The sequence below is a fragment of the Phyllostomus discolor genome, chromosome 2 (assembly GCF_004126475.2).
Source record: "Phyllostomus discolor isolate MPI-MPIP mPhyDis1 chromosome 2, mPhyDis1.pri.v3, whole genome shotgun sequence".
Classification (NCBI taxonomy): domain Eukaryota; kingdom Metazoa; phylum Chordata; class Mammalia; order Chiroptera; family Phyllostomidae; genus Phyllostomus; species Phyllostomus discolor.
In genome coordinates this window covers 179,871,758-179,899,015 of record NC_040904.2, presented here as the reverse complement: position 1 = coordinate 179,899,015, position 27,258 = coordinate 179,871,758, and the positions used below count along the sequence as shown (strand labels likewise).

Genomic DNA, 27,258 nt, shown 5'->3' with positions numbered 1-27,258 from the left:
GAGTAGATGAATGGGGAGGGACTTATAAGGGACCTGCCCCCATCTCTCGCGCATGTCAGTGAGAAGTTGCAAATAAATCTCTTCGTTCTGCCCCCGTGGTGACGCAAAGAAGAAAATCTCGCGAGGCTGAGTCGTTGTAGGAGCTCTAGTAGGATGCGGCTCCCCAGCCAGTGATGGGGCCGATCCCTGCTGACCCTTCAGCTGCTCCTGGACTACCTGTGCGGGCTTCTGCGTCTGCTTGCTGAAAAAGCTGAACAAGAGGACTCGCTTACCTCGGGTGCATAGGTCCCCTTTGGCAGAGGCTTTGAGTCGTTATCGCCACAGCTGACGGCTGCGAGGGACTGAGACCAGAGTAAGTGGAATAAATCCAGGGACAGGAGCAGGCGTAGGGAGCCGTAAGCTTCCTTTCCCTAGGCGGCTGTGGTGCTTTGCCCCTCTTGAACTACGGGCCGCCGGGTCCTAGTCCTGTCCACCTGCCGGTTACCGTCTCCTGGGAGCGGTACTTCCTCCGCGGCGTCCTCTCTGAGCTCCTCTTTCCGGGACTGAAGTGCGGCAAGTTTAATGAAAAGCTTTGACCCTGGCCCTCTGGACACACCTTCCTGATCGGTTTTCTTCCTGCCTAACCCACCTGGGAGCTCACCCTTGAGGGGAGGAAGAACGGACCCTTTCGGTTTTCAGTTACCTCTTTGCAGTATAGGACATGGACAGCTATTCCCTTTTTCTTGTAACTGCCCCCCCAAGGAATACTACTTTTTTTCTGGTTGTTCTCCTCCTTTCTGCATCCCATTTTTTTATCATTGTACCAGTATCCATCCTGCTGTCCAAACTAGAAACTTTCGTCCTTGATTCCGCAATTCCACCCGCACTGCACTGTATTATTTCTTCTCTCACCGGAATTGTTGCACTGTCCCTCCCTCAGCTCAGTCTCCCCACCATCACCCTTCCTAGTGAGTTATCACCTGAAATTCAAATCTGTTTATATCACTCCTTAAACTTTACCAATAACCATATTGCTGACAGAATTGTTGCCCAATGGGTAAGCAGTATCGTTAGGACCTTTTACTGTCTTTCCCAATCCATTTTACCTTTTTAGTCTCATCTTGCGTCTCCAAATACTGTCTTACTCTCCAGCCATACCAGACAACTGGCTGTTTCCCCAAAAATGCCATGCACATTCAAAGCCCTGTGCCTTTGTTCCATGCTGCACCATCTGTCTAGAATGCTTACTTTTCTTTATTTTTGTTTTTACAACCTATCAAAACCCAATTCATAGATCATTGTCACCTCATATCCCCCAGGTGACATTGATAATACTGCTGTGCTCCCAAAGCACTTGAGGCAGTTCTGCATGTTTATAAATACTAACAGTATTTATAAGATTGTATTATTTGCTCATATATCTGTCTCTTGTTTGAGCCAGTTTGAGCTTGTGTCTGAAATCATGTCTAAGTCATCTTTGTAGCAAGTGCTAGTCTAATGCTTGCCACATACGGGCATTATATATATATATGTGTATTTATGTGTAAATATTTATAATGTAATAGTAAAGATTCACCATAGGAGACCTAAGTGCCCTTAAAATCAGAATTTTTAGAGCCAGAAGGAACCTTGAATATTAGCTAAATGGCCGCTGACCTGTTCTGAATATAAGGAACTGTGGACCCCTAACACAGAAGTGGTTGTACTTGTAGTATTTGTTGATTGAAATTATGCATAATGGCTAAAAACTGCCCTGCTTTTAATTGATTTTGGGTTTTTTTATTATATGAATCTGTGGCTGTATTTGAAAAATAGTGGGCTATATGTGTGAGAGAAATACCATGCTTGGTGTATGTACATCCATGCACCTCTTCAATGACTCCTTGGCCCATTGGTTAGATATAACTGATCTAGATTAGGTTATTTCCTTTTTGAATTATCATATCTATATGAATATATATATATTCTCACATATACACACACACATAAATGCAATTTATATTTAGCCATAATTCTAAGGTAACATACGTGATTTTTAAAAATTCTCCCAGAAAAAAATTCTGTTTCTTCCAATTTTAAAAATTCATCTGCTTCATAAAGCTTCAGACATGTTCATTCCATCATTTTCAAGGACTGAAAATTTTCTGTGCTTTCAAATACACTGATGTGTCTGTATAAGGTGATTATTTTTACAAGTAACTTACATGCATTCTTTCTTGATCTTTTTAAATTATAAATTTAAAAGAAAGCCATACTATGCCTGTTTCTGTATGTGTCTGTTAATATTATTTTTTAATTGCCACTAGGTTCCTACCTGAGCAAACTAATAAAAGTTTTTAGCTAAACTAGATTGTTGATATTTGAAGACATTTCAGTGAATGTCCTATCAGTAGTCACGATATTTCTGTAGGTCCAGCTACATGGCATACTCAGTTTGTGGATTAAAAGAAAGAAGAGCGACTTAAATTTCTTTAAAATTTTGTTAACCAAAATCTAAAACTAAACAGCTGTCAGTTGCTGTCATGGGTGGGTGGTGGTTTCTCTTTTATTAGCAGCAGAATGTTCTGAACTCTCTGCCAAGAGCCTGACTGTGAATGTTTTTGGGTGGCAGAATGTGTGAGAATATGGCTAATGCAAGTGGAAACCTGCTCTCGAAAAATTTCACCTGTAATTTAGGCCTACCTGTTAAAGATAATGTAAGTGTTAATTACAATAAACAGTATAAAAATAGACAGATAAATTGAGAATACTTTTTTTTAACTGGAGTCTATTTTTAAAACTTGTTAGAGAATTTGGAAATAGTCTTCCTCCCACTTACCAACCAAAAAAGAGGGGAAAAACAATGTTTTTCAAAACGGGTGGCAAAGTAAATGCACATTATAAAATATTTTAAACTTTTCTGTGGTTTCACATACAGGAAATGAACATACAGATTCTTAGAAACTGTGTCACTGTTTTTCTGAAATGCTGATAAAATTATGCTTTGAATTACCTGATGTTTAAAATTCACTTCTCTGAGTAGCATTGTTTTTATAATTACAAAACAAAATTTAAACATAGTTTATTTTTATTGTAGTCTTTTTATGCAATCTAGGGAATGTTGTTTAATGTGAATGTTAATTGTAATTTCAAAAAACCTATCCATAAACTTTTGTTGTTGGTCTTAAAATTAACTGTAATGCCTAATTAAAATGGATGCTAGATTTTTCTTAGTTATAAGGAAAAAATATTTGAAATTTTGTTATTTTTCATCCTTTTTTCATTTACACTCCTATTTATTTTCTATTGCTGGCTTGAAATGTTTTAAAATATTTTGGAAGTCAACTTGGTGAAGTAAGGTCAGGGAATTTACTTTATTTTTCCAGCCAAGGAGACTGAGATGGTTTTTACAATATACAGGTAAAAGCAAACAGGGTCCTGGGCATCCATCCACCTTGGCTCCTGAGTAGAGCACTAGACTGGGGATCAGCAATTCTATTTCTGGTATAGTACTGTTACAGAACAGCAGGGGCCAAGGGGGGGCCAAGGGGGAGCCGAGGGCAATGTACTCTTACCGAAAGGAACCCCCCAGGTTCGTTATGTCCACTGCCTTATAGGAAAGACATCTCTCAATGCCAGAGATTCGTGAAAAGGAAAGGAAATGTTTATTTAATGCTGTACAGACTTAAAGTAGTGCCCTAATGTCTTCATCAAAATCCCAAAGTCCCTTAAAACACCCACAAACACACACAGTCCGTCTTTCCCCTTTGCCCAGTCTGGGGTACCGTATCTCAGGAAAAGAAAAAGAAGTCCATGGCTCAGGCACGCCCCCAGTTCTTCCCAGTAATCCGTCTCGGCTGGTAGACCTCCCTCAGTTCCCGGCACCATCAGCTGTGTCTCCAGGATCTCTGCTAAAGCTGGGTGGTTGTTCCCCCTTCTAAAGCTTCGGGAGTCCCCACTCTGGCAAACTCGCGTGATTCTCTCTCCCAGGGCTGCCTTGTCTGGGTTTAAATCCCCACGCCAATCTTCCTCTGCAGCCCCATTTCCGACTCCTCCCACAATTGGCTACACTTGCCAGGACTCTCATATCCTTCCAGCTCTACTGGGCTGCCATTGTGAATCTGGGCAGGTGTGGCCCCATGTCACGGAGCCAGTCTTATCCAAACTCCCACACAGGCGCTGTAACTCGGGGGACCTCCCCCCCCCCCCCCCCCCCCCCCCCCCCCCCCCCCCCCCGTTATGTCTTGGTGGGGAAGTTACTTCCATTCCCCTGGCTCAGAGCATGGCCACAGCTATTTAACATATCTATGTAACCAGTTAAAGGTTATAGATATGTTAAATGACCACACCAGAGGTTAGCTGCAAAGCTGTTGCTATGCAAAACAGCTCTGATGGCCCTGCTCCAGGTGTTCCATCCCCCAACCCACACCTGTGGGGGCGGGGGGGCAGGAGGACATCCTAATATTTCCTGGACCCCATTCCAAATCCCTGTTTGGGGCCTCCCTTCTTGGCTGCACCCTGTTACAGTACTAGCCTAGCTCCTTCCTTGTTGCCTGTGCTATCATTCTCATCTCCTTATATTTAGAATCCCTGAGTCTATCTCCTCATAGATGAAATGGGAACATTTGTCCTGTTGACCAAAAGACATTATTAGGTAGTAGTCCTCAGTCAGGTTTGGAAAGTTACCAACTGTTTGAATTAATTAAAATAATGATCTAGCAGTTTGATTTTATTCAGGAGTGCTCTAGGGGTCAATGTGGATTGAATTAGATTGGAAAGAAGCTAAGAATTGGTAAGACAATTTTGAAGAAGAAAAAGATGGCTTGCCATATCAGATAATGAGTTTATTTTACAACTGTAATAGTTGGGGCAGCATGGTATTGATACAGAACTTGATAGATAAATAGACCCAGGAACAGAATAGAGAGCTCAGAAACATACCCATACCATTTATTTAAAAAAAAAAAAAACATATAACAGGTGTGGCATTAATATTTAGTAGGGGTGTTCCACCCATATACACACACAAAACTGGTAATTATGTGACGTGATAGAGGTGCAAATTATTGCTACAGTGACAATCATATTATGATATATAAATATATCAAATCAACATGTTGTACACCTTAAACTTACATACTGCTATATGTCAAATATATTTCACTTTTTAAAAAATTCAGTGGGGGAAGAATATATTCTCCAATAAATGGGACTGGAGCAACTAGTTGCCCCCATAAAAAGAAAGGAAATGTAATAGATGCTTGCCTTATACTGTACATGCTGATAAACAACAGATGGATTAAAGACAAGGACAAAATCTTGGGGACAAAGAGCGTTTTTTAAGTTAAAAAATCAACATAAAAGCCCTGGCTGGCATAGCTCAGTGGATTGAGCACGGGCTGGGAACCAAAGTGTCCCAGGTTCGATTCCCAGCCAGGGTACATGCCTGGGTTGCAGGCCATAACCCCCAGCAACCGCATATTGATGTTTTTCTCTCTCTCTCTCTCTCTCTCTCTCTCTCTCTCTATCTCCCTCCCTTCCCTCTCTAAAAATAAGTAAATAAAATCTTTAAAAAAAATCAACATAAAAATAGTCCTTTTTTGGATAACAGCTCTATTCAGTTTAACATGTACACAGGGTTATGTAACCACCACTGCAGTGGGGATGCAGAACTCTCCACCCCTGAACATCCCTGGTGCCACACCCTCTTCCCACCCCTCACTCCTGGCAGCTGCTGATCTTTTTATCCTCACTATAGTTTTGTCCTTTTGGCAGTGCCAGGTAACTGGAAACAGGATGTAACTTTTTGAGACTATTTTCTTTCATTCAGCCTAATACCTTTGAGATTCACATAAATTGTTGCCTGTATCACTACTCCATTCTGTGTTATTACTGAGTAGTAATCCATTTTGTTTATCCACTCATTTCTCTGCAGTAAATACCCAGAAGTGGCATTGCTGGGTTACATGGTAGCTATATGTTTAACTTTGTAAGAAACAGCCAAACCATTTTCCAAAATGGCCATATTACTTTGCATTCTCACCAGTATTGTATAACAGTTCCAATTGCTCTACATCCTTGCCAGCGCTTGGTATGTCAGTACTTTTAATCACTTTAATAGGACTGTAGTGGTTTTCATTGTAGTTTTCATTGCATTTCTTTAATAGAGAATGGTGATAAACATTTTCTTATAATTTGCCATCCATGTATCTTTTCTCTAAAGTTACTTCATCTAAATATTAATATAGCTGCTTCAGCTATCATTTTTTAATACCTTTATTGGGATATAATTTATATATCATACACTTTTATTGAGCTATAATTCACATGCCATTTAAATGTGTAAAATCCCATTTAAAGTATACAGTTGGTGGGTTATATATGTTTACAGGGTTGTGCGACCCATCACAATTTTAAGAGTATTTTTATTCCTCCATAAAGAAATACTGTGCCGTTTAACGTTCACTCCCTATTCTCCCTACTTCTCCCAGTCACCCCTCTCCCTCCTCCCTGCCCCCCTCCTCCGGGTTAGACACTACTAATCTGTTTTTTGCCTCTATGGATTTGCCTCTTCTAGACTGGCATGATTACGTTTATATGAATAAACGTAATCATAAAATGTGTGTGTTTTTTTGCGACTGGCTGCTTTCACTTAGCATAATTTTTTCAGTTGTCCATGATGTAGCATGTCTTTTTTTTTTTGTCAAAAAATTTCACCTTTACAGATATACCACATTTTATTCATTCATTAATGAGTTGGTAGATATTGGGGTTCTACTTTTTGGCTGTGAACATTTATGCACAGTTTCAGACATGGGCAGATTGACATTTTTGGTGTATATCTAGGAGTACAATTGCTGGATTGTATGTTGAACCCTCTGAGGAGCTACCTGACTGTTTTCCAAAATGCCTCCGTTTTCCATCCAGCAGTTTATGAAGTTCCAAATTCTCTGTATCCTACCCAACCCTTACTATCTGTCATTTTTACTATAGCCATCCCAGTAGGTGTGAAGCATCTCACTGCTGTTTTGGTTTGCATTTCCTTGATAGCTGATCACATTGAGCATCTTTTTGTGTGCTCACTGACACTTGGGCTTTCTTTTGATTAGTGTTTATGTATCTTCTTCCATCTTTTCACTTTCCACCTCCCTACATCATATTTGAAGTGAGTTTTGTATAGACAGTATATAGTAGGGTCCTGTTTTTAAAATTCATTCTGATAATCTATCTTTTAATTAGTGTGTTTAGAGCATTTATATTTAGTGTAATTATTAATACATTTAGTTTTAGGTTCACTGTGGTATCATTTGTTTTCTGTCTGTTCCTTTAATATTTTGTTCCCCTTTTTCATTTTCTTTGGGTTACTGGGCATTTTTAATTCATTTTAATTCATCTGTTGTGATTTTTTACTTTTCCTGGGTGTAGGGAATTCAGTTGAATAACATGATATGTCCTGTACCAATAACCATATTGCCCTCTTCCTCATATGTTGATAAATAAGGTATTATCTCTATACAGTTTTTTAGACATTTTTCTAGGAATTACTATGTATGTGTGTAACTTTTACATACTACTTATAACTGACATTTTATAATTTCAAGTGAAATGTTGAAACTTTATTACTATATAGGTCCACTTAACCTCCTGCCTTTATGTTGTAGTTATATTTATATAAATTGGAAGTTTTATCAGACAAAAGTTATAGTTCCTATTTTCAAACATCTGATGTTTTAAAGTACTCATGAAGAAAATAGTTTACTATATTTGCCTAGATATTTACAGTTTTCGTTACTCTTCCTTGATTTTGAATGTTCTAAGTTTCCTTCTGATATCATTTCACTTGTCTCTGGAGAATTTCTTTTAAAACAAATCTAGAAATTAATTGATTTTTTCTTCATCTGAGACTGATTCTTTCACCTTCTTAATGTAAAGGCAATTTTTGTTGAATACAGGATTCCAGGTCGACAGTTGTTTTTTCAGCTCTTTAAGTTCTACTCTCTACCGGCCTTTCTAGGTTTTTATTTGTCTCCAGTTTTCAGAAATTTGGTTATGATGTGTCTGAGTTGCACCTTCTTGGATTTATCCCTTTTGGGATTTGCTGAGGTCTGGGAATAATAAAAACAGGTAAATTCCCAAGAAAGAGGCAAAATGTTGCATACTTTAAATTCATAAAAGAATTGTTCCAGCTCTGGCTGGTGGCTTAGTTGGTTAGAGCATCATCCCCTACACAAAAAGGTTGCAGTTCTGATTTCTAGTCAGGGCACACACTGAGGTTGTGGGTTAGATCCCTAGTCTGGCGCCAAAGATCAATCAATGTTTCTTTCTCACATCAGTGTTTCTCTTTCTCCCTTCCTCTCTTTCTAAAACCCATAACCATATCTTCAGATGAGGATTAAAAAAATGAAAAAGACAAAGAAAAAATAATAATTGTTCTAGTTAAATATATTTTTGTATTACTTGATCAATAATTTAGAATGTCCTTGGTAGGAAACACAAAGTATAATAGTATTTTAACCATTGTAAGTATTATGGCTTTTCTTTTCTTTCTTTTTTTAAACTTTTAAAATTTTTATTTTTTTATTGTTCAGTTATAGTTGTCCCCATTTTATTATGGCTTTTTAACAGAGGACTTTTTCAAGCCATCCATAACAGAAACATACTAGTATATTATCAGTATATTTAGGAACATTGCATATTCTTAAACCATAGAGAGAGGGTACTCTATTAAATCCAGTGGAAGATGTTAGAAAATCTTTTAAGAATGGTTTTAGCCCTTGCTTCAGCTTCACAATTTTTCAGATTTATTTATTCACAAATAATAAGGTATACACTGGGTCACAACCTTTGCTATCCATCACATTTTCCGATCAGTATTTAATATTGTGGCTAATTTTTTTCCAGCTGATACGAGAGGTTTCATGGAATTTCTTGTGTCCATTTGAGGTTTTATCTGGTGCTATCAGGTAGCCATTCTGATAGTGGCAGCTCTTATCTCACGGATTTTACAACTTGGTCACCCCATGTTTCTTTTTGGAATTTGTCAGGCCAGATTTTGTGTATCTGATGGAATTTTTGAACTTCTTCATGGATTTTTTATGATTTTCTTGTATTATATGAGGCCCTTGCATAAAGACTTTTTAGTCAAAGCAATCTTTTTATAGAGTATTTTAAAATAGCTTCATGGTATCTATAGTATAGTAAATTATCTTGTATCTTTTTTATTCTGTGTCTCTGCCTTTATTGTTTTAGGTAGTATCCAGCCATCAAGTAATGTTATTTGTTGTTTTTAAGGGATATCTGAGGAATGTTTTTTCTTCGCAACATTTCAAAGAAGTGATTTGTTCCCAAAATGATCCAACTATTAGTGCATAAATTTTCTCTTATTTTAGCAAGTTGCTCTGTCTAAGAAGGCCACAGTTAAGTCATTTGATCAATTTGGCCTTTCATAAGAAATTTAATTTTATCAGAGTGACTGAAGTATCTGTTGTCACCTTTTGTGTTTCATATAAAAGTCATTAACATGCCCTGGCCAGGTAGCTCAGTTGGGTAGATACACCGAGGTTGCTTGTTTGATCCCTGGTCAGGGCACGCACAAGAAACAACCAATGATTGCATAGATAAGTGGAACAACAAATAGATCTCTCTCTCTCTCTCTCTCTTTCTCTTTCTCTCTCTATCGCTTGCTCACTAGCTTTTGCTCTCTCTCGTCAGTAAATAAATTTAAAAAATAAAATTCACTAACAGACAATAAAGTTATGATTTGGTACTAGAAAATTCAAAATTTGGCCTTGGGCACCTCCCGATCTATGGAAACACAATCATAAGGTTTTCTTTCAATAGGTAAGATTTTTGGAGTAACAGTGTTACTCCAGTGGGTGGTAATATGAAAGGAGAAAGGAACAATAGTTCATAATTATTCAGCTAGGAGAAATTTTAGAGTGGTTTCCTTTAGCAATAGGGATTTGCTGCATGTGGTAACATTAGGCTAAAAGACTTTGTATAAGCTCTAAGATGATTTAGTGGAGGTCCATTACTGAGAGAAGGAGGCTAAGCCTTAGCTACTGAATTAAGGCTTAGGATTTAATAGACAGTGGGTCTTAGGTGCCATGTTGTTCAACTAATATCCCCAGAACACAGCATAGCCTCTTCATAGTTCAAAAACGAGAAAGATGTATGATTATCTAGGAAGGCTTCATCTCGATTCAGGGCTCAGTTCCAGTTAATCTATGCCTATGGATTCTTTTGCCCAGAGGATTCTGGAAGCACAGTTTTTTTGTTTGTTTGTTTTTGTAGCTTACTGAATTTTATACACCATAGGTCATGTCTAAATCACCTACCATCTGACCATATATAGCAGCCTTAGTGAATTTTATTTGAAAACAGATCCTTTTCTTAAACTTGTAGATGTTGTGTTACAGAGCATAAATAAGTATTCTTCTGATAGTGGCCCCAATAATATCATTTACAGATTGAGACCTGGGATTGTTAGAGATTTTTGGTACTTGAGTTGTTCTATTAAACCAAGATAAACTGTATCTATCTCAAGTCTTTTACAATTTTCTCTAGACTTTCAAATTAAGTTTTTTAAATCATTTTCTTACAGCATCTGTTACAACCAGTTATTTTGATTGTAAAACAAATATATTTTCTGTTTTTACTTTATTTTTTACTTATTGCAAGCCAGTTTGCTCCACCCACTGTCCCCCTCCTTTTTTTTTATTTTTAGATAATTTCCCTTTGAAGTTTAGAAAAGGACAGGGCATTGTGTATGCTAATGTCTCCCTTATAGCAGCATCTTGGACAAATTTTGGATAGTTGTCCTTTTGTGTTTTAGTCAGTTTGGGACATTGATTTCTTTAATGTTTTTTTTCCGATAATCCTATTTCCAAGTACCCTTATCTAAATGTCTCCAATTTTAGAAGACAAATCCCTCGGTCTCTTCTGTAAGTGGTGTTGGGGAAACTCGACAGACACATGAAAAAAATAAAATTGGAACGTTTTCTTACACCATACACAAAAATAAACTCAAACTAGATGAAAGACTTAAAGTAAGGCCTGAAACCATAAAACTCCTAGAAGATAACATGGACAGTAAACTCTTCGATACTGCTCTTGGCAATATCTTTTTGACTATGTCTCCTTGAGCAAGACCAAAAAGAAAATTAAACACACGGGGCTACAGCAAACTAGAGTTTTTGCACAGCAAAGGAAACAATCAACAAAACAAAAGACAACTTACTGAGTGTAGAAGATGTTTGCAGATGATACATCCAATAAGGGGTTAGTATCCAGAATACATAAAGAACTTATACAAATTAACACAAAAAAACAAGCAATCCAACTAAAGTATTGGCAAAGGACCTGAATAGATATTTCTCTTAAGAGGACATACAGATGGCCAATAAACATGAAAAGATACTTAGCATTACTAATCATCAGGGAAATGCAAATTAAAAACCACAATGAAGTATCACATCTGTCAGAATGGCTATCAATAAATGACAGACAATAAGTGCTGGCGAGGATGTGGAGAAAAAGGAGCCCTTATACACTGTGCTGGGATTGTAAATTAGTGCAGCCACTGGGAAAAACAGTCTGGAGATTCCTTAGAAAATTAAAATAGAGCTGCCATACAATCCAGCAATTCTATCTCTGAGTATTTATTAAAACAAACAAAAAAAAACCCAAAACACTAACTGGGAAAGATACATGAATTTATATGCTCATTGCAGCATTACTAGTAATAGACAAGATATGGAAGCAATCTAGATGTCTATCAATAGATAAATATATAAAGAAGTGATGTACATGTATCACTTCTTTATATATAATGGAATATTACTCAACAATAAAAAGTGAAATCTTGCCGTTTGAGGTAACATGGATGGACCTAGAGGGTATTATTCTAAATGAGTCAGACAGAGGAAAACAAATATCATATGATTTCACTTATATGTGGAATCTAAAAAAAAAATCCCCTAAACAAATGAGTAAATAACAGAAACAGACCCATAGATATAGAGAAAAAGCTGGTGATTGCCCAGTGGGTGGGTGGCGGGGGTAGAATTAATGCAACTTTATATAAGAAACAAGTTCCACCAGAAGAAGGTTGACACCTTGATTTATCATGACACATAGACACTGTTTCAGCTGGTCAGTAGTGTGTGTTTGTGAATGCTGTCTTGGGTCACCTGACCAAGCAGAAGCTAGGAAGGATCTTATAGTCAGACTGACTACAAAATACAGACTAACAAAGTGACATTTTTCACAAATGAGAAGACAGGCAGTGCCCTTATGAAGAGCACAATTTCTGCATAATATAAAATGTATTCATTGTATGTGTACTTTTCCCCTATTATAAATTCAGGGTATTTTACATATATTCTGATTATGTCTGCAGATTGCTTGTATATTGTCTAATATTTTCAAATATAAATTCACTTTCAAGCTTCTGCCATCCTAACAGAAGCAACACCACCAGTGTTCTTAAATGATTTTCCTCCCCAGAGAATGAACAATCCTGTAACAAATGTAGCTCCAGAAGTGTGTGTTAATATGAAACTAAAATAAGATGGCATGCTAGCTTTGAGTCTTAATTTTAATTTTAATTATAGGTATTCCTTGAGAGATGAGTTGCACAATTGAAAAGGCACTTGCTGACGCTAAAGCTCTTGTTGAAAGACTGAGAGATCACGATGATGCCGCGGAATCTCTGATTGAGCAGACCACAGCTCTCAACAAGCGAGTAGAAGCGATGAAGCAGGTTTGGGTTTTTTCTTTCTTGTTGATTCTAGTTTTTAAAAAAGCAGTCATTGACATTTATGTATTGCTTGAATCACTAACTTCTATGTAATTAGTATTTGTTTAATGTACCCTATAAAATTTAAAAGTAGTTTGACTTATATGTGTCAGCTTTACTCTAGGAGAGAATGTAATTTTGTCGTGTCACACATATATTATAGATATTGTAAAACCTGTAGACCTGATCACTTTCTTTCTGACACACACATTTGCATTTAGAAAATACATGAATTTATTCAGTCTAGATACATTTGGGAAAGATAAGATAATGTCATTTACTAATATAGATACATATTTTCCTCTCATATTTTTATAATATAAAAATGTTTATATTTTTCTTTATAAAAGTACTTAGGTAAAGTTATTTAACAATAAATTTTTTAAATAATGCAGGGCAATAACTAGTTTACAGCTCATGCAGTTACTGTATTTATACTTGCTGCCTTATTTTACATTTAATGCTGCCAGTTAGAAAAAATGAAAAGGGCTTCATTCCTTGTTATCCTTGGTGTTGTACATAAGGACTTTCCAGTGGGTTATGGCATTTAGCTAAAATTTAAGCCCTCTTCTGATACAAAATTTTCAACTCTAAGAGAATTGTGGTTTTTTGTTTTGTTTTGTTTTTTGGTTTTTTTTTTAAATGACCATGCATTTTTTTTTTTTTTAGATTTTGTTTATTTTTAGAGGGTAAGGGAGGGAGAGAGAGAGAGAGAGAGAGAAACATCAATGTGCAGTTGCTGGGGGTTATGGCCTGCAACCCAGACATGTACCCTGGCTGGGAATCAAACCTGGGACACTTTGGTTCCCAGTCCGCGCTCAATCCACTGAGCTACGCCAGCCAGGGCTAACTCTAAGAGAATTGTAAAGTCTCTGATACTACCATGGAAATCAGTCGAGGGGAATGTATATTCATAGCTCACTCTTATGAAACCATTCATTTTGTCAAAGGAAGCAACCTGGGATAATACTTCTGTCAAAGCTACTGAAAATAATGGAACAAGTTTACTTAGTTTGTTTTGCAACTCTGTTGCCCTAAACAGATTATATACCTCCCTAACTCTGCAGTTGTTGCATGCACACCAGTGGAGAGATGAGGTCTATCCAGATCCTATCCGGCCATGTAATATGAAAAGCAGACATTTACTGAAGAAGATACAAGATACAATAAACAAACAAACAAATAAAAAAGATACAAGAAACAGAAAACTGTATTTGAACAATAAAATTTCTTTTAAAAAGAAAAAGAAAAGAAACACTGTACACAGGATAATGATGCCTCCGTCTCCTTCAAAGTAGGCACCTTGGGACCTCACACAGTTCTCCAATCACTATCAGCTGCCCTGTTGTATTTTCCTGAATATTATCGATGGTCTGAAATCTCTTCCCTTTCAAAGGTGAATCTAGTTTTGGGAAAAGCCAGAAGTTTCAGGGTGCCAAATCTGGGCTGTAGGGCAACTGAGTCACTAGGGTGATATGATGTTTCACCAAAAAACGACATGAGACGTGATGCATGAGTGGCCGTGTTGTCGTGATGAAGTTGCCAATCACCAATTTCCCATAGCTGTGGCCTTCTGAATCATCTGAATAATTTCCATGGAGGAATGTTCAAACTTAGTGCAAAATTTGATGCAGATTCATTGCCCTACTCCCTTAATCATTTTGAATTGCAATGGCCACATAGTACACATGCTCATTCAGTGGTGTCTACTGCCCTCACTAACTGGTACAGTGAAGTCATCATAGCACAGTGAACTTTCCTGGGCTGTCAAGTTACATCGATGTCACGCAACCATTCTCATTATATTACCAGTGGCTGGATTATTTCTAGACAGACCTCATGTACCTGGTATTAAGTTGTAAAAAAAAGGAGTTTGACAACCAAATTTAGAACCATGAATGTTATAATGACTACTAGTAAGTGACTCATCAAATGCCTTAAAATGAAGGCATACAATTTTAAAGTTAGATTCCCACATATTAAAAAAAAAAAAAAGAAACAGCCGTGGCCAGTATTGTTCAGTTGGTCAGGTATCATCCTGCAAACTGAAACATCACAGGTTTGATTCCCTGTCAGGGCACAAGCCTGGGTTGTGGGTTCGGCCTGCTGTTGGGGCACATAGAAAAGGCACCTGATCGATGTTTCTCCCTCCCATCAATGTTTTTCTACCTCTCTTTCTCCCTCCTTTCCCCTTTCTAAAATTGATAAGCAGCTCCTTGGGTGAGGATAAAACAAAAAAAAAAAAAAAGAAAGAATATTGCATTTCTTTTGCACAAGTTGAGATATAATTTACATATCATAAAATTTACTATTTGAAAGATACAGTTCATTGGGTTTTAGAATATTCACAAGGTGTACAACCATAATCACTAATTCCAGAATATTCTCACCCCAAAGCCTCTATCTTACTTTTCTCAGCCCCTGGCAATCACTAATCTTTCTATCTTGATGGATTTGCATATTTTGAACATTTCATATGAACAGAATCATGCAATATGGGGCTTTTTGTGACCCATTGTGTTTTCAAGATTCATCCATATTATAGCAGAAATCAACATCTCATCCCTTTTTATTATCAGATAATATTCCATTATGAGGGTCTGTCACATTGGGTCTACCTGTCATCAGCTGATGGACATTTGGACTGTTTCTGTATTTTCACTATTATAAGCAGTGCTGCCGCAAATACTTATGTACGAGTTTCTGTGCGGACGCGTTCTCAGTTATCTTGGGTATATAACTCAGAGTGGAATGGATGAGTCATACAATAGCTCTGGTTTAACTTTTTGAGGATCTGCCAGACTGTTTTCCAGAGCAGTTACATTTTACATTCCCATCAACAACATGTGAGGGTTACAGTTTCTCCACATTCTCTCCAACATCTGTTATTACTTGTCTCTTTGATTAAAATCATTCTAGAAGTTGTGAAGTAGTATCTTGTACTGAATTGCATTTCCCTAATGATTAATGATGTGAAGCATCTTTTCATGTGCTATGGCCATTTGTATATTTTCTTTAGAGCAATGTCTCTTTAAATCCTTTGCCAGGTTTTTCTCCATCTCTGTTGACATATAATTGACATAAAACATTGTGTGAGTTTAAGGCAAACGATGTGATGATTTGCTAATTGGATATTATGAAGTGATTCCATAATAAGGTTAGTTAATATTTCCCTCACCTCACATAATTAATTACCTTTTGCAAGTGTGTGGTGAGAACATTTACCATCTACTCTCAGCAACTTTCAAGTACATAATATAATACTGTTAACTCAGTGTGCTGTGCATTACATCCCTGAACTTATTTGCCCAGGTTTTAATGGGGTGGTTTTTCCTATCATTCAGTTGTGAGAGTTTTTTCTCTGTTATGGATAGTAGGCCCTTATCAGATATATGCCTCAGATTTGTATTTCCAAATATTTTCTTCCCACATGTTCTTACTTAATATTTTCATTAGTATCAGGAAGAAATTCAAGAACTTAATGAAGTTGCAAGACATCGGCCACGATCCACATTAGTTATGGGAATCCAGCAAGAAAACAGACAAATCAGGGAATTGCAACAAGAGAACAAAGGCAAGATATGTTATTATTATGTATAGCAAATTAAAAGAGAACTTTAATCTGCAATTGTACTATCAACTTGAAATCAATTAATGTTGTCAAAAATGGGGAAGTAATTGACTAAATTTACTTTTTGATGTTAATCTCATCTCTTCTACAGTTCATGCTGGGTTGGCAAAAAAAGTTCATTTACTTCTGTAAAATAAAAGACAAATTTCTCATTTTCACCAATAACTTTGTTGATTTGGATATTTTGAGTTTGTTGGCTCTCTCCCACATGGTATAATGTTGATTTTCTCAACTAATGTCTTGATTTGACCGCTATCAACGTCGACTGGTCTGCCTGACTATGGAGCATCATCCAGTGAGAAATCTACAGCACGAAACTTTGCAAAGCACTTCTGATGTGTTCAATCAGTCACAGTACCCTCTCCATCCACTACACAAATCTTTTTGCATTTCAGTTGCATTTTTACCTTTGTTGTAATAGTAAAGCATAATATGCCCCCCAAAAAAGCATAATATGCCAAAAATGTTGCATATTTTCTTCTATCTTCAATATAAAATGGCTACAAAAAATTCACCAATTTTGAGAAGTTTTTTTTTTAACGTACACTGATAGGACAGCTGTCACCATACAATCGAACAAAATTGTTTCAAATGGAGTTAAAGACAACTAAGTGCTACTTAGAGCCATCTTACAGGAAAAACCAAATGAACTTTTTGGCCAACCCAGTATTTCTAAATCACATTTATTGCCTGTTATCCTGTTCTACATTTGAATGTCTACCTTGCTTGGAGTCATCTTAGATCCTCACTGTAAATATCCAGTTTGTGCCATTGTTGTCACCTATGAAATAACTCATTTTCGTTCTCTGCGATCCCACTGCTTTGTTCCCTGGCTTGGGTGTTTGCAGTCTCTTCCTGAACTGTCCTAACTGATCTCCTTGATTCCATTCTCTTTTCCCCTGCAGTCCTTCTTCAACACAGGCATCAGACTGATTTTTCAAAAATACATCTGATCAGCCCTGACTGGTGTGGTTCAGTGGGTTGGGCATCGCTCTGTGGACCAAAAGGTTGCCAGTTAGATTCCTGGTCAGGACACATACCTGGGTTGGGGACTTGCAAGAGGCATGTAAGAGGTGGCTGATCGATATTTCTCTCCCTTCCTTCCTCTCTCTCTAAGAAATAAATTAAAAATCTTTTTTTAAAAATCTGATCATATTATTATTTTGCTTAAGAACCCTCATTTATACAGCAGGTCCTCAAATAACATCAGTTTGTTCAGTGTTGTTTTGTTAGAACATTGATGAGATGCCACAGGAACTTAACTGTTGTGTATATCAGTTACACTTTCGTAAAATTGATTTTGTTATACTCGTGCATCATTTTGCTTAAAGTCACAGAACCTGTAAGTGACATTCCTTTTCCAGTGGCCTTCAAAGTCAACCCAGGCCTTTTCTGTCTTCTTCCCATACCTCTCTTCCCCTTTGCTTTTGCCATCCCCAACTAGTTTCCGAACATGCTATTCACTTTCATGCCTGCCTGCCTAGAATGTCCTTTCCTTTATTTTTTGGCTCATAGAATGCAAGTTCATCTCAAGCTTTTCTGAAGCTTTCCCCAGTTTCTCCTCACATACTTTTAATATATATTTGAGTAGAGCTCCTCTCTGCACTTACCACGTATAATTATTTATATATTTGTTTTCCTCACTATACCCTGAGCTCCAAGGCCTTTTGGTATTCCTAATATAGAGCATCATCTGATACCTAATTGTTGTTCAGTAAGTGTTTGTTGAAATGTGTCCCAAAAAATGAGTTTTAAATGGTCATTTAAAAAACTAATAAAGGACTCCCTTTGGTATCTTTATTTCTATACAGCTAGATTCCTAGCCATCATGTTTTCTTTTTAAAATACCCTCTTTTATAAGTTGCTTTTATAAGTATAATATGAAAGAGAAAAGTTTGAATAAAATATACTGTTCCTCTTGATAGAATTACGTACATCCCTGGAAGAACATCAGTCTGCCTTGGAACTTATAATGAGCAAGTATCGTGAGCAAATGTTTAGATTGCTAATGGCTAGCAAAAAAGATGAGCCGGGTCTCACAGTGAAGTTAAAAGAGCAACACTCCAAGGTAATCCATTCTATGAATACAATTTGAAATGGGGAAGAATGACAATTGGTTAACTTGCGTTCAGAATTTTTTTAAATCACATGATAAATATTTAACATGATATTGAATACTTCATCTTTTTGACATTTTCTGTTTCTCCTTAATTTTTTGTTTCTTGTTATATATCATTTTGTTAGATTTACTCTTCTAATTTCTTTGCTTCTAGTAGTTTTAATATATATTAAAAAGTAAACTTTTTTGGCAGATAAAGGTAAGTATTCAATTCAGATTTACTTTTATAAAGTTATCTGCTTTTAAGAAATATTTTTTCAGTAGATTTGTGTATTGACATCTGTTGCACAAACAAAAATTGAAATGTGGAAAACTTTGAAAATTTGAACACAGATAAAGGCAGATTTGTTTTTCTTACTACTATTTTCTGAATAAGGCTAATTGATTCAAATTATAATCTTGACTCTAATGGAAAAAACACAGTGTCAGGGAGAGGAAAAGAAGCAACATATTAAAATTTTCTCCCCTCCCCACAAATCACATATCAGGAACATCGTTTTCAGAAAAGCTGAGCTGGCTAAAAATTAGTGTTTCTCCTTCTGTTCATCTTACTTCTTGTTGTCCCTGTGTCTGTTCCCTTTGCGTGTGAGCCGGTGTTTGCTGACGGCTACTGTGAAGACAAGGAGAACAGTCTTACCATTTACCTTTCATTTTAAACTGGATTTTAATTGCTGTATGAAGTAAAAATATTAGACTAGATTGTGAATTTATAATGAGCAAGTATCATGAGCAAATGTTTAGATTGCTAGGCTACTAGGCCATTACCTGTAATGGAAAATGAAGAGCTAACTATTAATTGTTATAACAAATATTATTTAAGAAATGTTGTTTTAAGGCCCATTTTTATCTTTCTCAATTATTGAAACACATTTTGGATTCTTTATTCCACCATAGTGCTTATAGGTATTTTTAAATTATTTAATTATTAATTCTATTAAAATTAAATGCCTAATAGGTAGGTCTTTGTATGACAACTTTATATATTGAGGAAGTTAGTAACAGATATCTCTTGTGTCAAATAGTAAAGTAGTAAATTAAATAAATAAATATGGGTTTAATGTTAACTAATTATGCTATATTCGTCTCCTAACCAAAAGAAAAACATTGAATGTTTATGTAGCAGTCTTTTGAATATAAAATGTGTCTATTGTTAAAGATTATTAAAATATATTTAAATGTGTAACTTAAGAGGTTTTTAAAGGTATGAAGATGAATTGACTTTAAATTATTAAGAAAATATGTGATCTCAAGAAATTCTATAAGTCCTTATGTTTAATACCCTGAGAAGTAATTTTTTTAAGATCTAAAGAGAATACTATGACCAAAAAGTGCATAAAATAAGATACTGCAGCTTGCTGGTTCCATCTGGTAGTACCTGTGACGAAAGTAAATGTTTTCTAAAACACATTAGATTTTACCATTCATCAGAAATGTGTTATTAACTTAGCAGTGTGAATGAAACATTTTGAAGATAGCTGTAAATCATCTTTTCTCATTATATAAATTAAATTCATCGTAAGTGCTGATCCTTGCCTTCCATAAAATGGCTATTCAATTACTTGTTATTAATTCCAACTAATACATATTAATGTTTGTGATTTTGATTTTTCCCAAAAAGGAAACACTTTGACTCAATTAAACAGACATCTGTTAACACTTGCACTGGCTTAGTTATTGTTAGTAATAAGATGAATGACTGAATAACTTCCATTATTCTATCATAGGAGCTTACAGTATAATGGGAGATACAGATAAAAATATAACTGATACAAGGTAGGATGTGATGAATCGGAAAATAGTAAAAGGGATTATTACTGGAATATTAGAGGAAGCAAGATTTGTTCTCTTAAGGAGAATTTGGGAAAGTGTAAGAGAAGGAAGAAATCCATCTAAATCCAGTCAGGTATTAATTAGTGGGGGCTGGGTGTGAACAAGCAGAAGTAGGTGAGCAGAGAAACTGGTGTGACGAAGGTGCAGAAATAAGAGATGCTACAGCGTGTTTGGGTACTAGTGCCCTGACCTGCCTAAACATTAAACAGTTTTATAACACATTTACAGGTAACAGAGTTACAAATAACAGCATGTGTGGAATAAGAGACCCTTTTGAGACTACTGTAATACAGACTTTTACCCTTACCCAAAAGCTTTTGAGCACACATTTAAAAGTCAAACTGAGAACTCATTTTCATCCAAATACCCTTTTTTTTTTCATTATTTTTGAACAGTGCCTTTTTGGAAATCTTAAAAAAGCAAACATTTCAAACAGTTGGCTAACACGCATGAACTAACACTCATTCAGTTTTTAAATTACGGATAATGTCCGTATTAACATTATAATGACTCTGTACTACAGATTGACATGGTACATCGTAACAGCTCCGAGGGATTCCTCCTTGATGCATCTCGACACATCCTTGAAGCACCTCAGCCTGGACTGGAGAGGAGGCACTTGGAAGCAAATCAGAATGTACACTAAATAAAATAGTCACCTTTGGGGGTGTGGATGGAAGGGGGGTTCATTTAAAAAGTTCTTTTATGCCAGAGTAAATCAACAAACAAATGAAATTGCTTTAAAATGCTGTGCTTTCAATAGCCACGCAAAAATACAGAAAACTTAAGGCCGTCATTAATCCTGCGCGTGTGGTGTCACACACGCCCTGTTAGGTAGGGGCAGGCTCTAGAGGCTGTTCCGGCCGGCTTTTCCCCTGGGTCCTCTTACCAGTTACTGCCGCAAATTTAGTAAACTTGAAACAGTTACTCTCTTTCTGGACATCAAAGACATGGTCTCTGCAGTAATTTCAATCTGATTTCATAAAAATTTTGTTCAAATTATTTTTTAAATTTTTAATTAATGATTTTAGAGAAAGAGAGGAAGGGAGAGAGAGGAAAAACAACATCGATTTGCCATTCCACTTATTCATGAATTCATTGGTTGCTTCTTTGTACGTGCCCTGACTGGGCATCAAACCTGCAACCTTGGTGTATTGGGCTGACGCTCTAACCAGCTGAGCTTCCTGGCCAGGGCTGTTCAATCAAATTATTAAATGAACTGTTTTAATTCAGATTTTGATAGTTTTCGGTCCTTTCCTTTGAGTTTACATAAAATTGAAATGTCTTTGTTTAAGTGTTATTAAGTGTAGTTGTATACTCTCCATTGTGTCTTAACTTTTTTTTCCCCAAACTTACTTGTGGCTGGCCTTTATTGACCTAAGTTGAAATAAACCTAAACAAAGGTGACAAGTGAAAAAGGCATGTTAAGACAGTTCGAGAATTATTTTGCTGACACTCCTTGCCTTTAAGAGTCTTGAAAGCACAGGTCTTGACCTTTTGTGCCCATTAAAAGATCTATATTTCTCCAAAGAGTTTATTGTAATAAGTGGACCATCCATGAACTGGGCCTGTAAAAGTGCTGTTCTGTTCAAAAAATTGTTTTGTTTTGTTTTTTCCCTCAATGATTTTATTAGAATAGACTCAGTCCTGAAAAAAGTGTTGGTATCTTGTTTTCTTCCATTTTAAAGGCAAAGAATTATTTACTTCCTGCATAGTTTTTTACCTAGGTCAGTCCCATAGGATACAAAAACTCATAAACTGAGAGAGCTGTTTGTATTCCAAATGTTTACTCATCGTTTCTCAGTTTGTGTCTGTAGTTATCTGTCCTTAACTGACTTTTAAACATTATATGCTCCCTTTATACAGGGAGGGGTTTTAATAATTTTGCAGAGTATGGCAGATGTTAGTCTTGATACCACTCTCGCTGCCATCATCCGATCCGGGGCCTTGGAGCAGCGCTCTCTGGCGCAGCAGAGGTGCTCTTATCTGTGCGACCCAGTGTGCAGGCCACCACCACCTGCGGTGTCGAGTGCTTGCATTGTCACCAGTGCAACTAAGGGGCTGAACCGCTCATTTCTTTAGACTGTATTTGATTTTAATTAATGTAAATTTAAATAGTGCCATATTGGACAGTGTCGATTAGTCCTTTATTTTGCCTTTTCTGTGTACTAACATTGTACAGGTTTCCCCATTAAAATACTATAAGGACCTGCATTTTTGTTGCTTAAGAAGGTATTAAATGTGTATTTGCAAAAGATAGTCCTATTTGTTTTCCATCTCCTTCCATGGCTTACTAGTTTTCTAGGTTTTAGGGGGTCCTGTTCAAACCCTTTATACAAATAGGAAATGCACAACTATTTAAGAGACTTCATGTTTACTTGGGGAGCTGTTAACTTTTGTTTTTAACTTCTGTACTTATTAATATAGTAAAATAACCCTCAATTGACAGTGAATAACGGTCTATAGAAGCATTTCATTTAAAAAATTATTACTCTCAAGCTTACGTTGATTTTAAATGTTTTGTCTGTATCTTTCACTTGACTGTAAGCTCCTTGAAATCAGGGAACGTGGTTTCACAGAATTCATATTTCTATTGCCTAGCACAGTGCCTGACACATTGTAGGTGTGCAAAAACAGTGAGTGCAACTGAAGAAATTTGTTACTGTTGCACCAAAAAAACTGTGAATGTCTATTTTATACTGAAATTATATTTTGAACAGTTTGCAAAGAGGCCATTTATTATTTTAATACTTAAAAGCAGAACTCTGCTTTTTATCGATAAATATTTTATCGATATTTATTATGCATTATGTACTGAACACTAATAAGCAAATATAAATAAGGTACAGTTTCTGCTGTCAAAGAGGATTAATAATTTAGAAGGTTCTATATTGGATTGAGATAAATTTTTAGGCATGGGTAATACAGGGAATATTTGTAAATCATGAAATCTTTGGGGGAAAGAATGAATGTCATAAACTTTTATCTTTCCCATTACTTTGATCAATAGTATAGGTAATTGCAAAAAAAAGAAAAAGTTGTTGATCATTTGTAGTGAGAAGAATGAGAAATATGAGTACTCTTCTTAACCAGTGTATTAGTTAAATTGTTCTGCTTATCCTTAATTCTAGTCCCGACAGCAGTCTAATTTCAAAAGCACAATTGTGGTCGGTCAGCTTTTTGTAATATCTGCTTGATAAAGTAATTCATGTTAAATGGCAGCATACGAGTATTATATCCATATTAAGTGGCAATGCAGATTTGATGAAAAGAAGAGGATCCAAAAATAAAAATAATACAGCATTTCACTAATCTGTAACTGCCAACTCTTTGTTCCAGGAATTGCAAGCACATGTTGACCAGATAACTGAAATGGCAGCAGTGATGAGGAAAGCCATTGAAATTGATGAGCAACAGGGTTGTAAGGAACAGGAACGAATATTTCAGTTGGAAGTAAGTTTTAAATTGTAAATATGGGTGAAAACTCATACAGAGATTTATGCCAGAAGATATATCCCATACAGTATGGTCCTTTATTTTGTGTAGTGAAAGCATAAATCATTGTTGAGTAATCCAAATCAGTAGAATAGGCTTTTATGCTTTAAAAGGTACATTTTGAAATCATAGTGGAGAAAATGGTCAGAGGGCCAAAAATTATTTCTCTAAGCCATGCAAGGTTTTCTTGTTCTTTGTAACAGGATTAAGCAAACTTTTTAAGTGCCAGATAGTAAGTCTTTTAGGTTTCAGAAACCAGACAGTCTCTACTGTAGACTCAACTAGGCCATTGTAATGCAAAATTTATGGTAAAACTTAATTTATAATAGCAGACCTCAAGCCAGGCTGCAGTTTGAACATCCCTGCCTTGTACCATTGAAACTTAGAAAAACCAAAGACAGTGGTAGAGAATAAATTGGTGAAGTTACTTTTTTAAAAATTTCACTGATTTTTAGAGGAGAAGGGAGAGTGAAAGAGAGGGAGAGAAATATCAGTGTGTGGTGGCCTCCCACGTGCCCCTACTGGGGACCTGGTGCGCAGCCCAGACATGTGCCCTGACTGGGAATCAAACCTGCGACCTTTTGGTTCGCAGGCTGACACTCCATCTACTGAGCCACTAGCCAGGGCAATTTTTAAATGTCTGCAAATTTCTTCCAGTAACTAGAAAAAAAAGGTAAAGTTGTTTACCAGTGCTAGATTTGGTTACCTATTTTCCTTCTTTAAAAACATTACAAAAAGCCCTGGCTGGCATAGTTCAGTGGATTGAGCGCGGGCTGGGAACCAAAGTGTCCCAGGTTCGAATCCCAGCCAGGGTACATTCCTGGGTTGCAGGCCATAACCCCCAGCAACCGCACATTGATGTTTCTCTCTCTCTCTCTCTCCCCCCCTTCCCTCCCTAAAAATAAATAAATAAAATCTTTAAAAAAAACAAAAACAAAAACATTACAATGTACTCAACCAGCCCTGCTGCTGCTGAATTCCAGTTAGGAAAGCAAACCAGATGGCTCGTCTTACGTTTCTTGCATCATGGAAAGTAATTAAAGTACTAAAGTACTAATAGGTTATAGTCCCAGGGTATTATTTACAAACTTTCTGAGTTTATGACAATATAAATCTAGATGTTATTTTCTTCATCTATACTGTGATTGTAAAATAAGGCAATTGCTGAGGTTCCATCTACAATTACAGCTGCATAAAGAAGACTTTGCATGGGTGGAAGACTTCTTGAACACAGGATCCTACCTCTTTAAAAATGTGTTCTGTAGATTCAAGTTGTCAGCTACAACTGCATATATCATTTAGTGCCTGTCATTTACAGAACTTGCTTTCTATTTGTCATATGTTTGGCTTTTCTTAAGATACGTTGGTGCTCTTATAGCTACCTTGGTGACTGCATCTTTGTTTTTGTCTTCTTATAGCAAGAAAACAAAGGCTTGAGAGAGATCCTTCAAATAACTCGAGAATCATTTTTGAACCTGAGGAAAGATGATGTATCAGAAAGTACGTCTTTGTCAGCATTAGTGACCACTAGTGACCTGAGTCTAAGGAAGAGCTGAAGAGGCTGTGAGCTTCTTACAAGGCTCCACACGATCCCCGGGACTGGCCTGCTAAAGTGAATGAATTACGGAAAAATCGACCTCAAGCTACCCTTTTATTTTCTATAATATGTACAGTGTACAGTGCACTGGCAATGACATTTTAAGATAGCAACACAAAATGTATAATTCATGGTCATAGACTTTATTCCAAAATACAATTGAAAAGTAGAAACTAAGATTTTGTTAATTGCTGAACACATTGAAGATTTCCACAATGACTGCTGAGCATATCAAGAGCTTTCAGTAGTGCTGTTGGCTTTCTGGATGGTACTTGGATAAACAGGAATATTCCCAATAAATATTTTGGAATTCATGAAATTATTCCAATTTTAACATACAGATTTTTTCACAGTTTGGTGAATGGAAGATAGTCATACTAAATTTTTTCCTCCCTGTTTGGTGTCAAAGTTAACAAATAGCTTATGTACCATGAAACTTCAGCATTGATTACCTAACTTCCCATTAATTTAAATTTTTGTCAAAGAAAATTCAGTTTGAAAAACTGCGGGAATGTTTTATATGCACCATAAACAAAAGAGGTAATTTAATTTTAACTAATTTACCGTAATTAAAACTCAGCAAACAATTGTCCATAATTGCTAAGCATATGAAATAGCTTTTCAGGAATGAAAGACAAGGAATACTACTTTCTAAGAAAGATCTTATAAGAGACGTAATTAGTAGGTTAAACTACTCCTTTGAAAGAATAAGTTTTGGTTCTAAACCAGTAACGAAGATGAGATTTTTCTCTTCTCTGGTTGATCTTTAAGGATATTATGGAGCTCATTTGGCTACCAGAGTTGAAATGTCTGATAAAGCTAGCTAGGTATGGTTATTGCAAAGTGTATTGGGGAATCCTCTGCCTCATAAAGCCCTTTTTGAAAAGTAACTATTAAGAGAAGAAAAAGTACATTAAAATTTTTTTAAATGTTTCTGGATCTGTTCTTAAGCACCACCTGGTCCTCACAACCGATAAGATTTTTCTTACAACCTTTCAGTTAGAGAGGGACCAAAAAATCAATGGAGTTAGAAGTATTTGTTTTATTTTTCTATAAAATACATATCCAGTATATGTAAACTTAAACTTTTTAAAGCCACCAAAAATAGAAGTGTGCTTTAACATCAATTGAAATCTAAATTTTTATTATTTTGTGGTGATTACAGAATAAAAGGATAAGAGTGGCAGATATGACCAAATATATTATGCTCATTTATATTAAGTACCTATGAAAATTAGCACAATAGAGAATTTACTTTTGAGTATAAATTTGTTAAATATTTACATGGCAATTTTTATGTATAATTTCATAGATTGGTAAAATTTAAAACTACTTTTCAGAATTTTTCTATCTTAAGTTTGGGGTAAGTGGGGCTAATGGGGCTGATTGAGTAGAAAAGGGCTGTGGACCCAAACGTTAAATTGACTTCTGTTCTCATTCAGAGGCCTTAATGTTTTATAAATAAATGACAGTTTTTATTTTTTAACTTTTCTATTTGTTTTTGGGAAAGTATCCCTTAATTTGATGGCACATTCATTCATATAGTTTTTATCCCAAGTTAGAATGAAAGAAAATATGCTACACAATTGAGATGAAGTCTGAGGCAGTTCGTTGAGGCAGCTCTATTATGAAATATTACTTGATATTTTTGTAAACAAATAAGTTGAGTTAATTTATTCTTAGTCTTCTTACTTGGATATAATTTTAAGATCTTGGTGTTTAAAGACATTTACTTTGTTATATAGAAAGTTTTCCATCCCATACTTTTTTAAAATTTATGTCTGGAGGTATGTAGTGCATAGGAGCCTATTTTATCAATAAAGATGAGT

General features: G+C 36.0%; 1 protein-coding gene across 2 annotated transcripts; it reads left to right on the top strand.

Annotated features, from left to right (window-relative positions):
- The first annotated feature begins 56 nt into the window (after positions 1 to 56).
- On the top strand, positions 57 to 27,258 carry FGFR1OP2 (FGFR1 oncogene partner 2). Of its 2 annotated transcripts, XM_028532762.2 has the most exons (7): positions 57 to 352; positions 12,573 to 12,721; positions 16,214 to 16,331; positions 18,314 to 18,456; positions 20,861 to 20,974; positions 23,677 to 23,790; positions 25,251 to 27,258. In XM_028532762.2, the coding sequence occupies exons 2-7, from the start codon at positions 12,587 to 12,589 to the stop codon at positions 25,386 to 25,388; spliced, it is 762 nt and encodes a 253-aa protein (XP_028388563.1). In that variant the 5' UTR covers positions 57 to 352; positions 12,573 to 12,586; the 3' UTR covers positions 25,389 to 27,258. The 2 variants fall into 2 exon arrangements, with proteins under 2 accessions (XP_028388563.1, XP_028388564.1); XM_028532763.2 differs by lacking the exon at positions 20,861 to 20,974 and having other exon boundaries at positions 59 to 352.

Bases quoted from the DNA above. Each gene is read 5' to 3' on its own strand.
- FGFR1OP2 (XM_028532762.2), top strand. From the start codon at position 12,587: ATGAGTTGCACAATTGAAAAGGCACTTGCTGACGCTAAAGCTCTTGTT. The intron at 16,332-18,313 runs GCAAGATATGTT...TCCTCTTGATAG, and splicing joins ATTGCAACAAGAGAACAAAG to AATTACGTACATCCCTGGAA. The intron at 23,791-25,250 runs GTAAGTTTTAAA...GTCTTCTTATAG, and splicing joins AACGAATATTTCAGTTGGAA to CAAGAAAACAAAGGCTTGAG.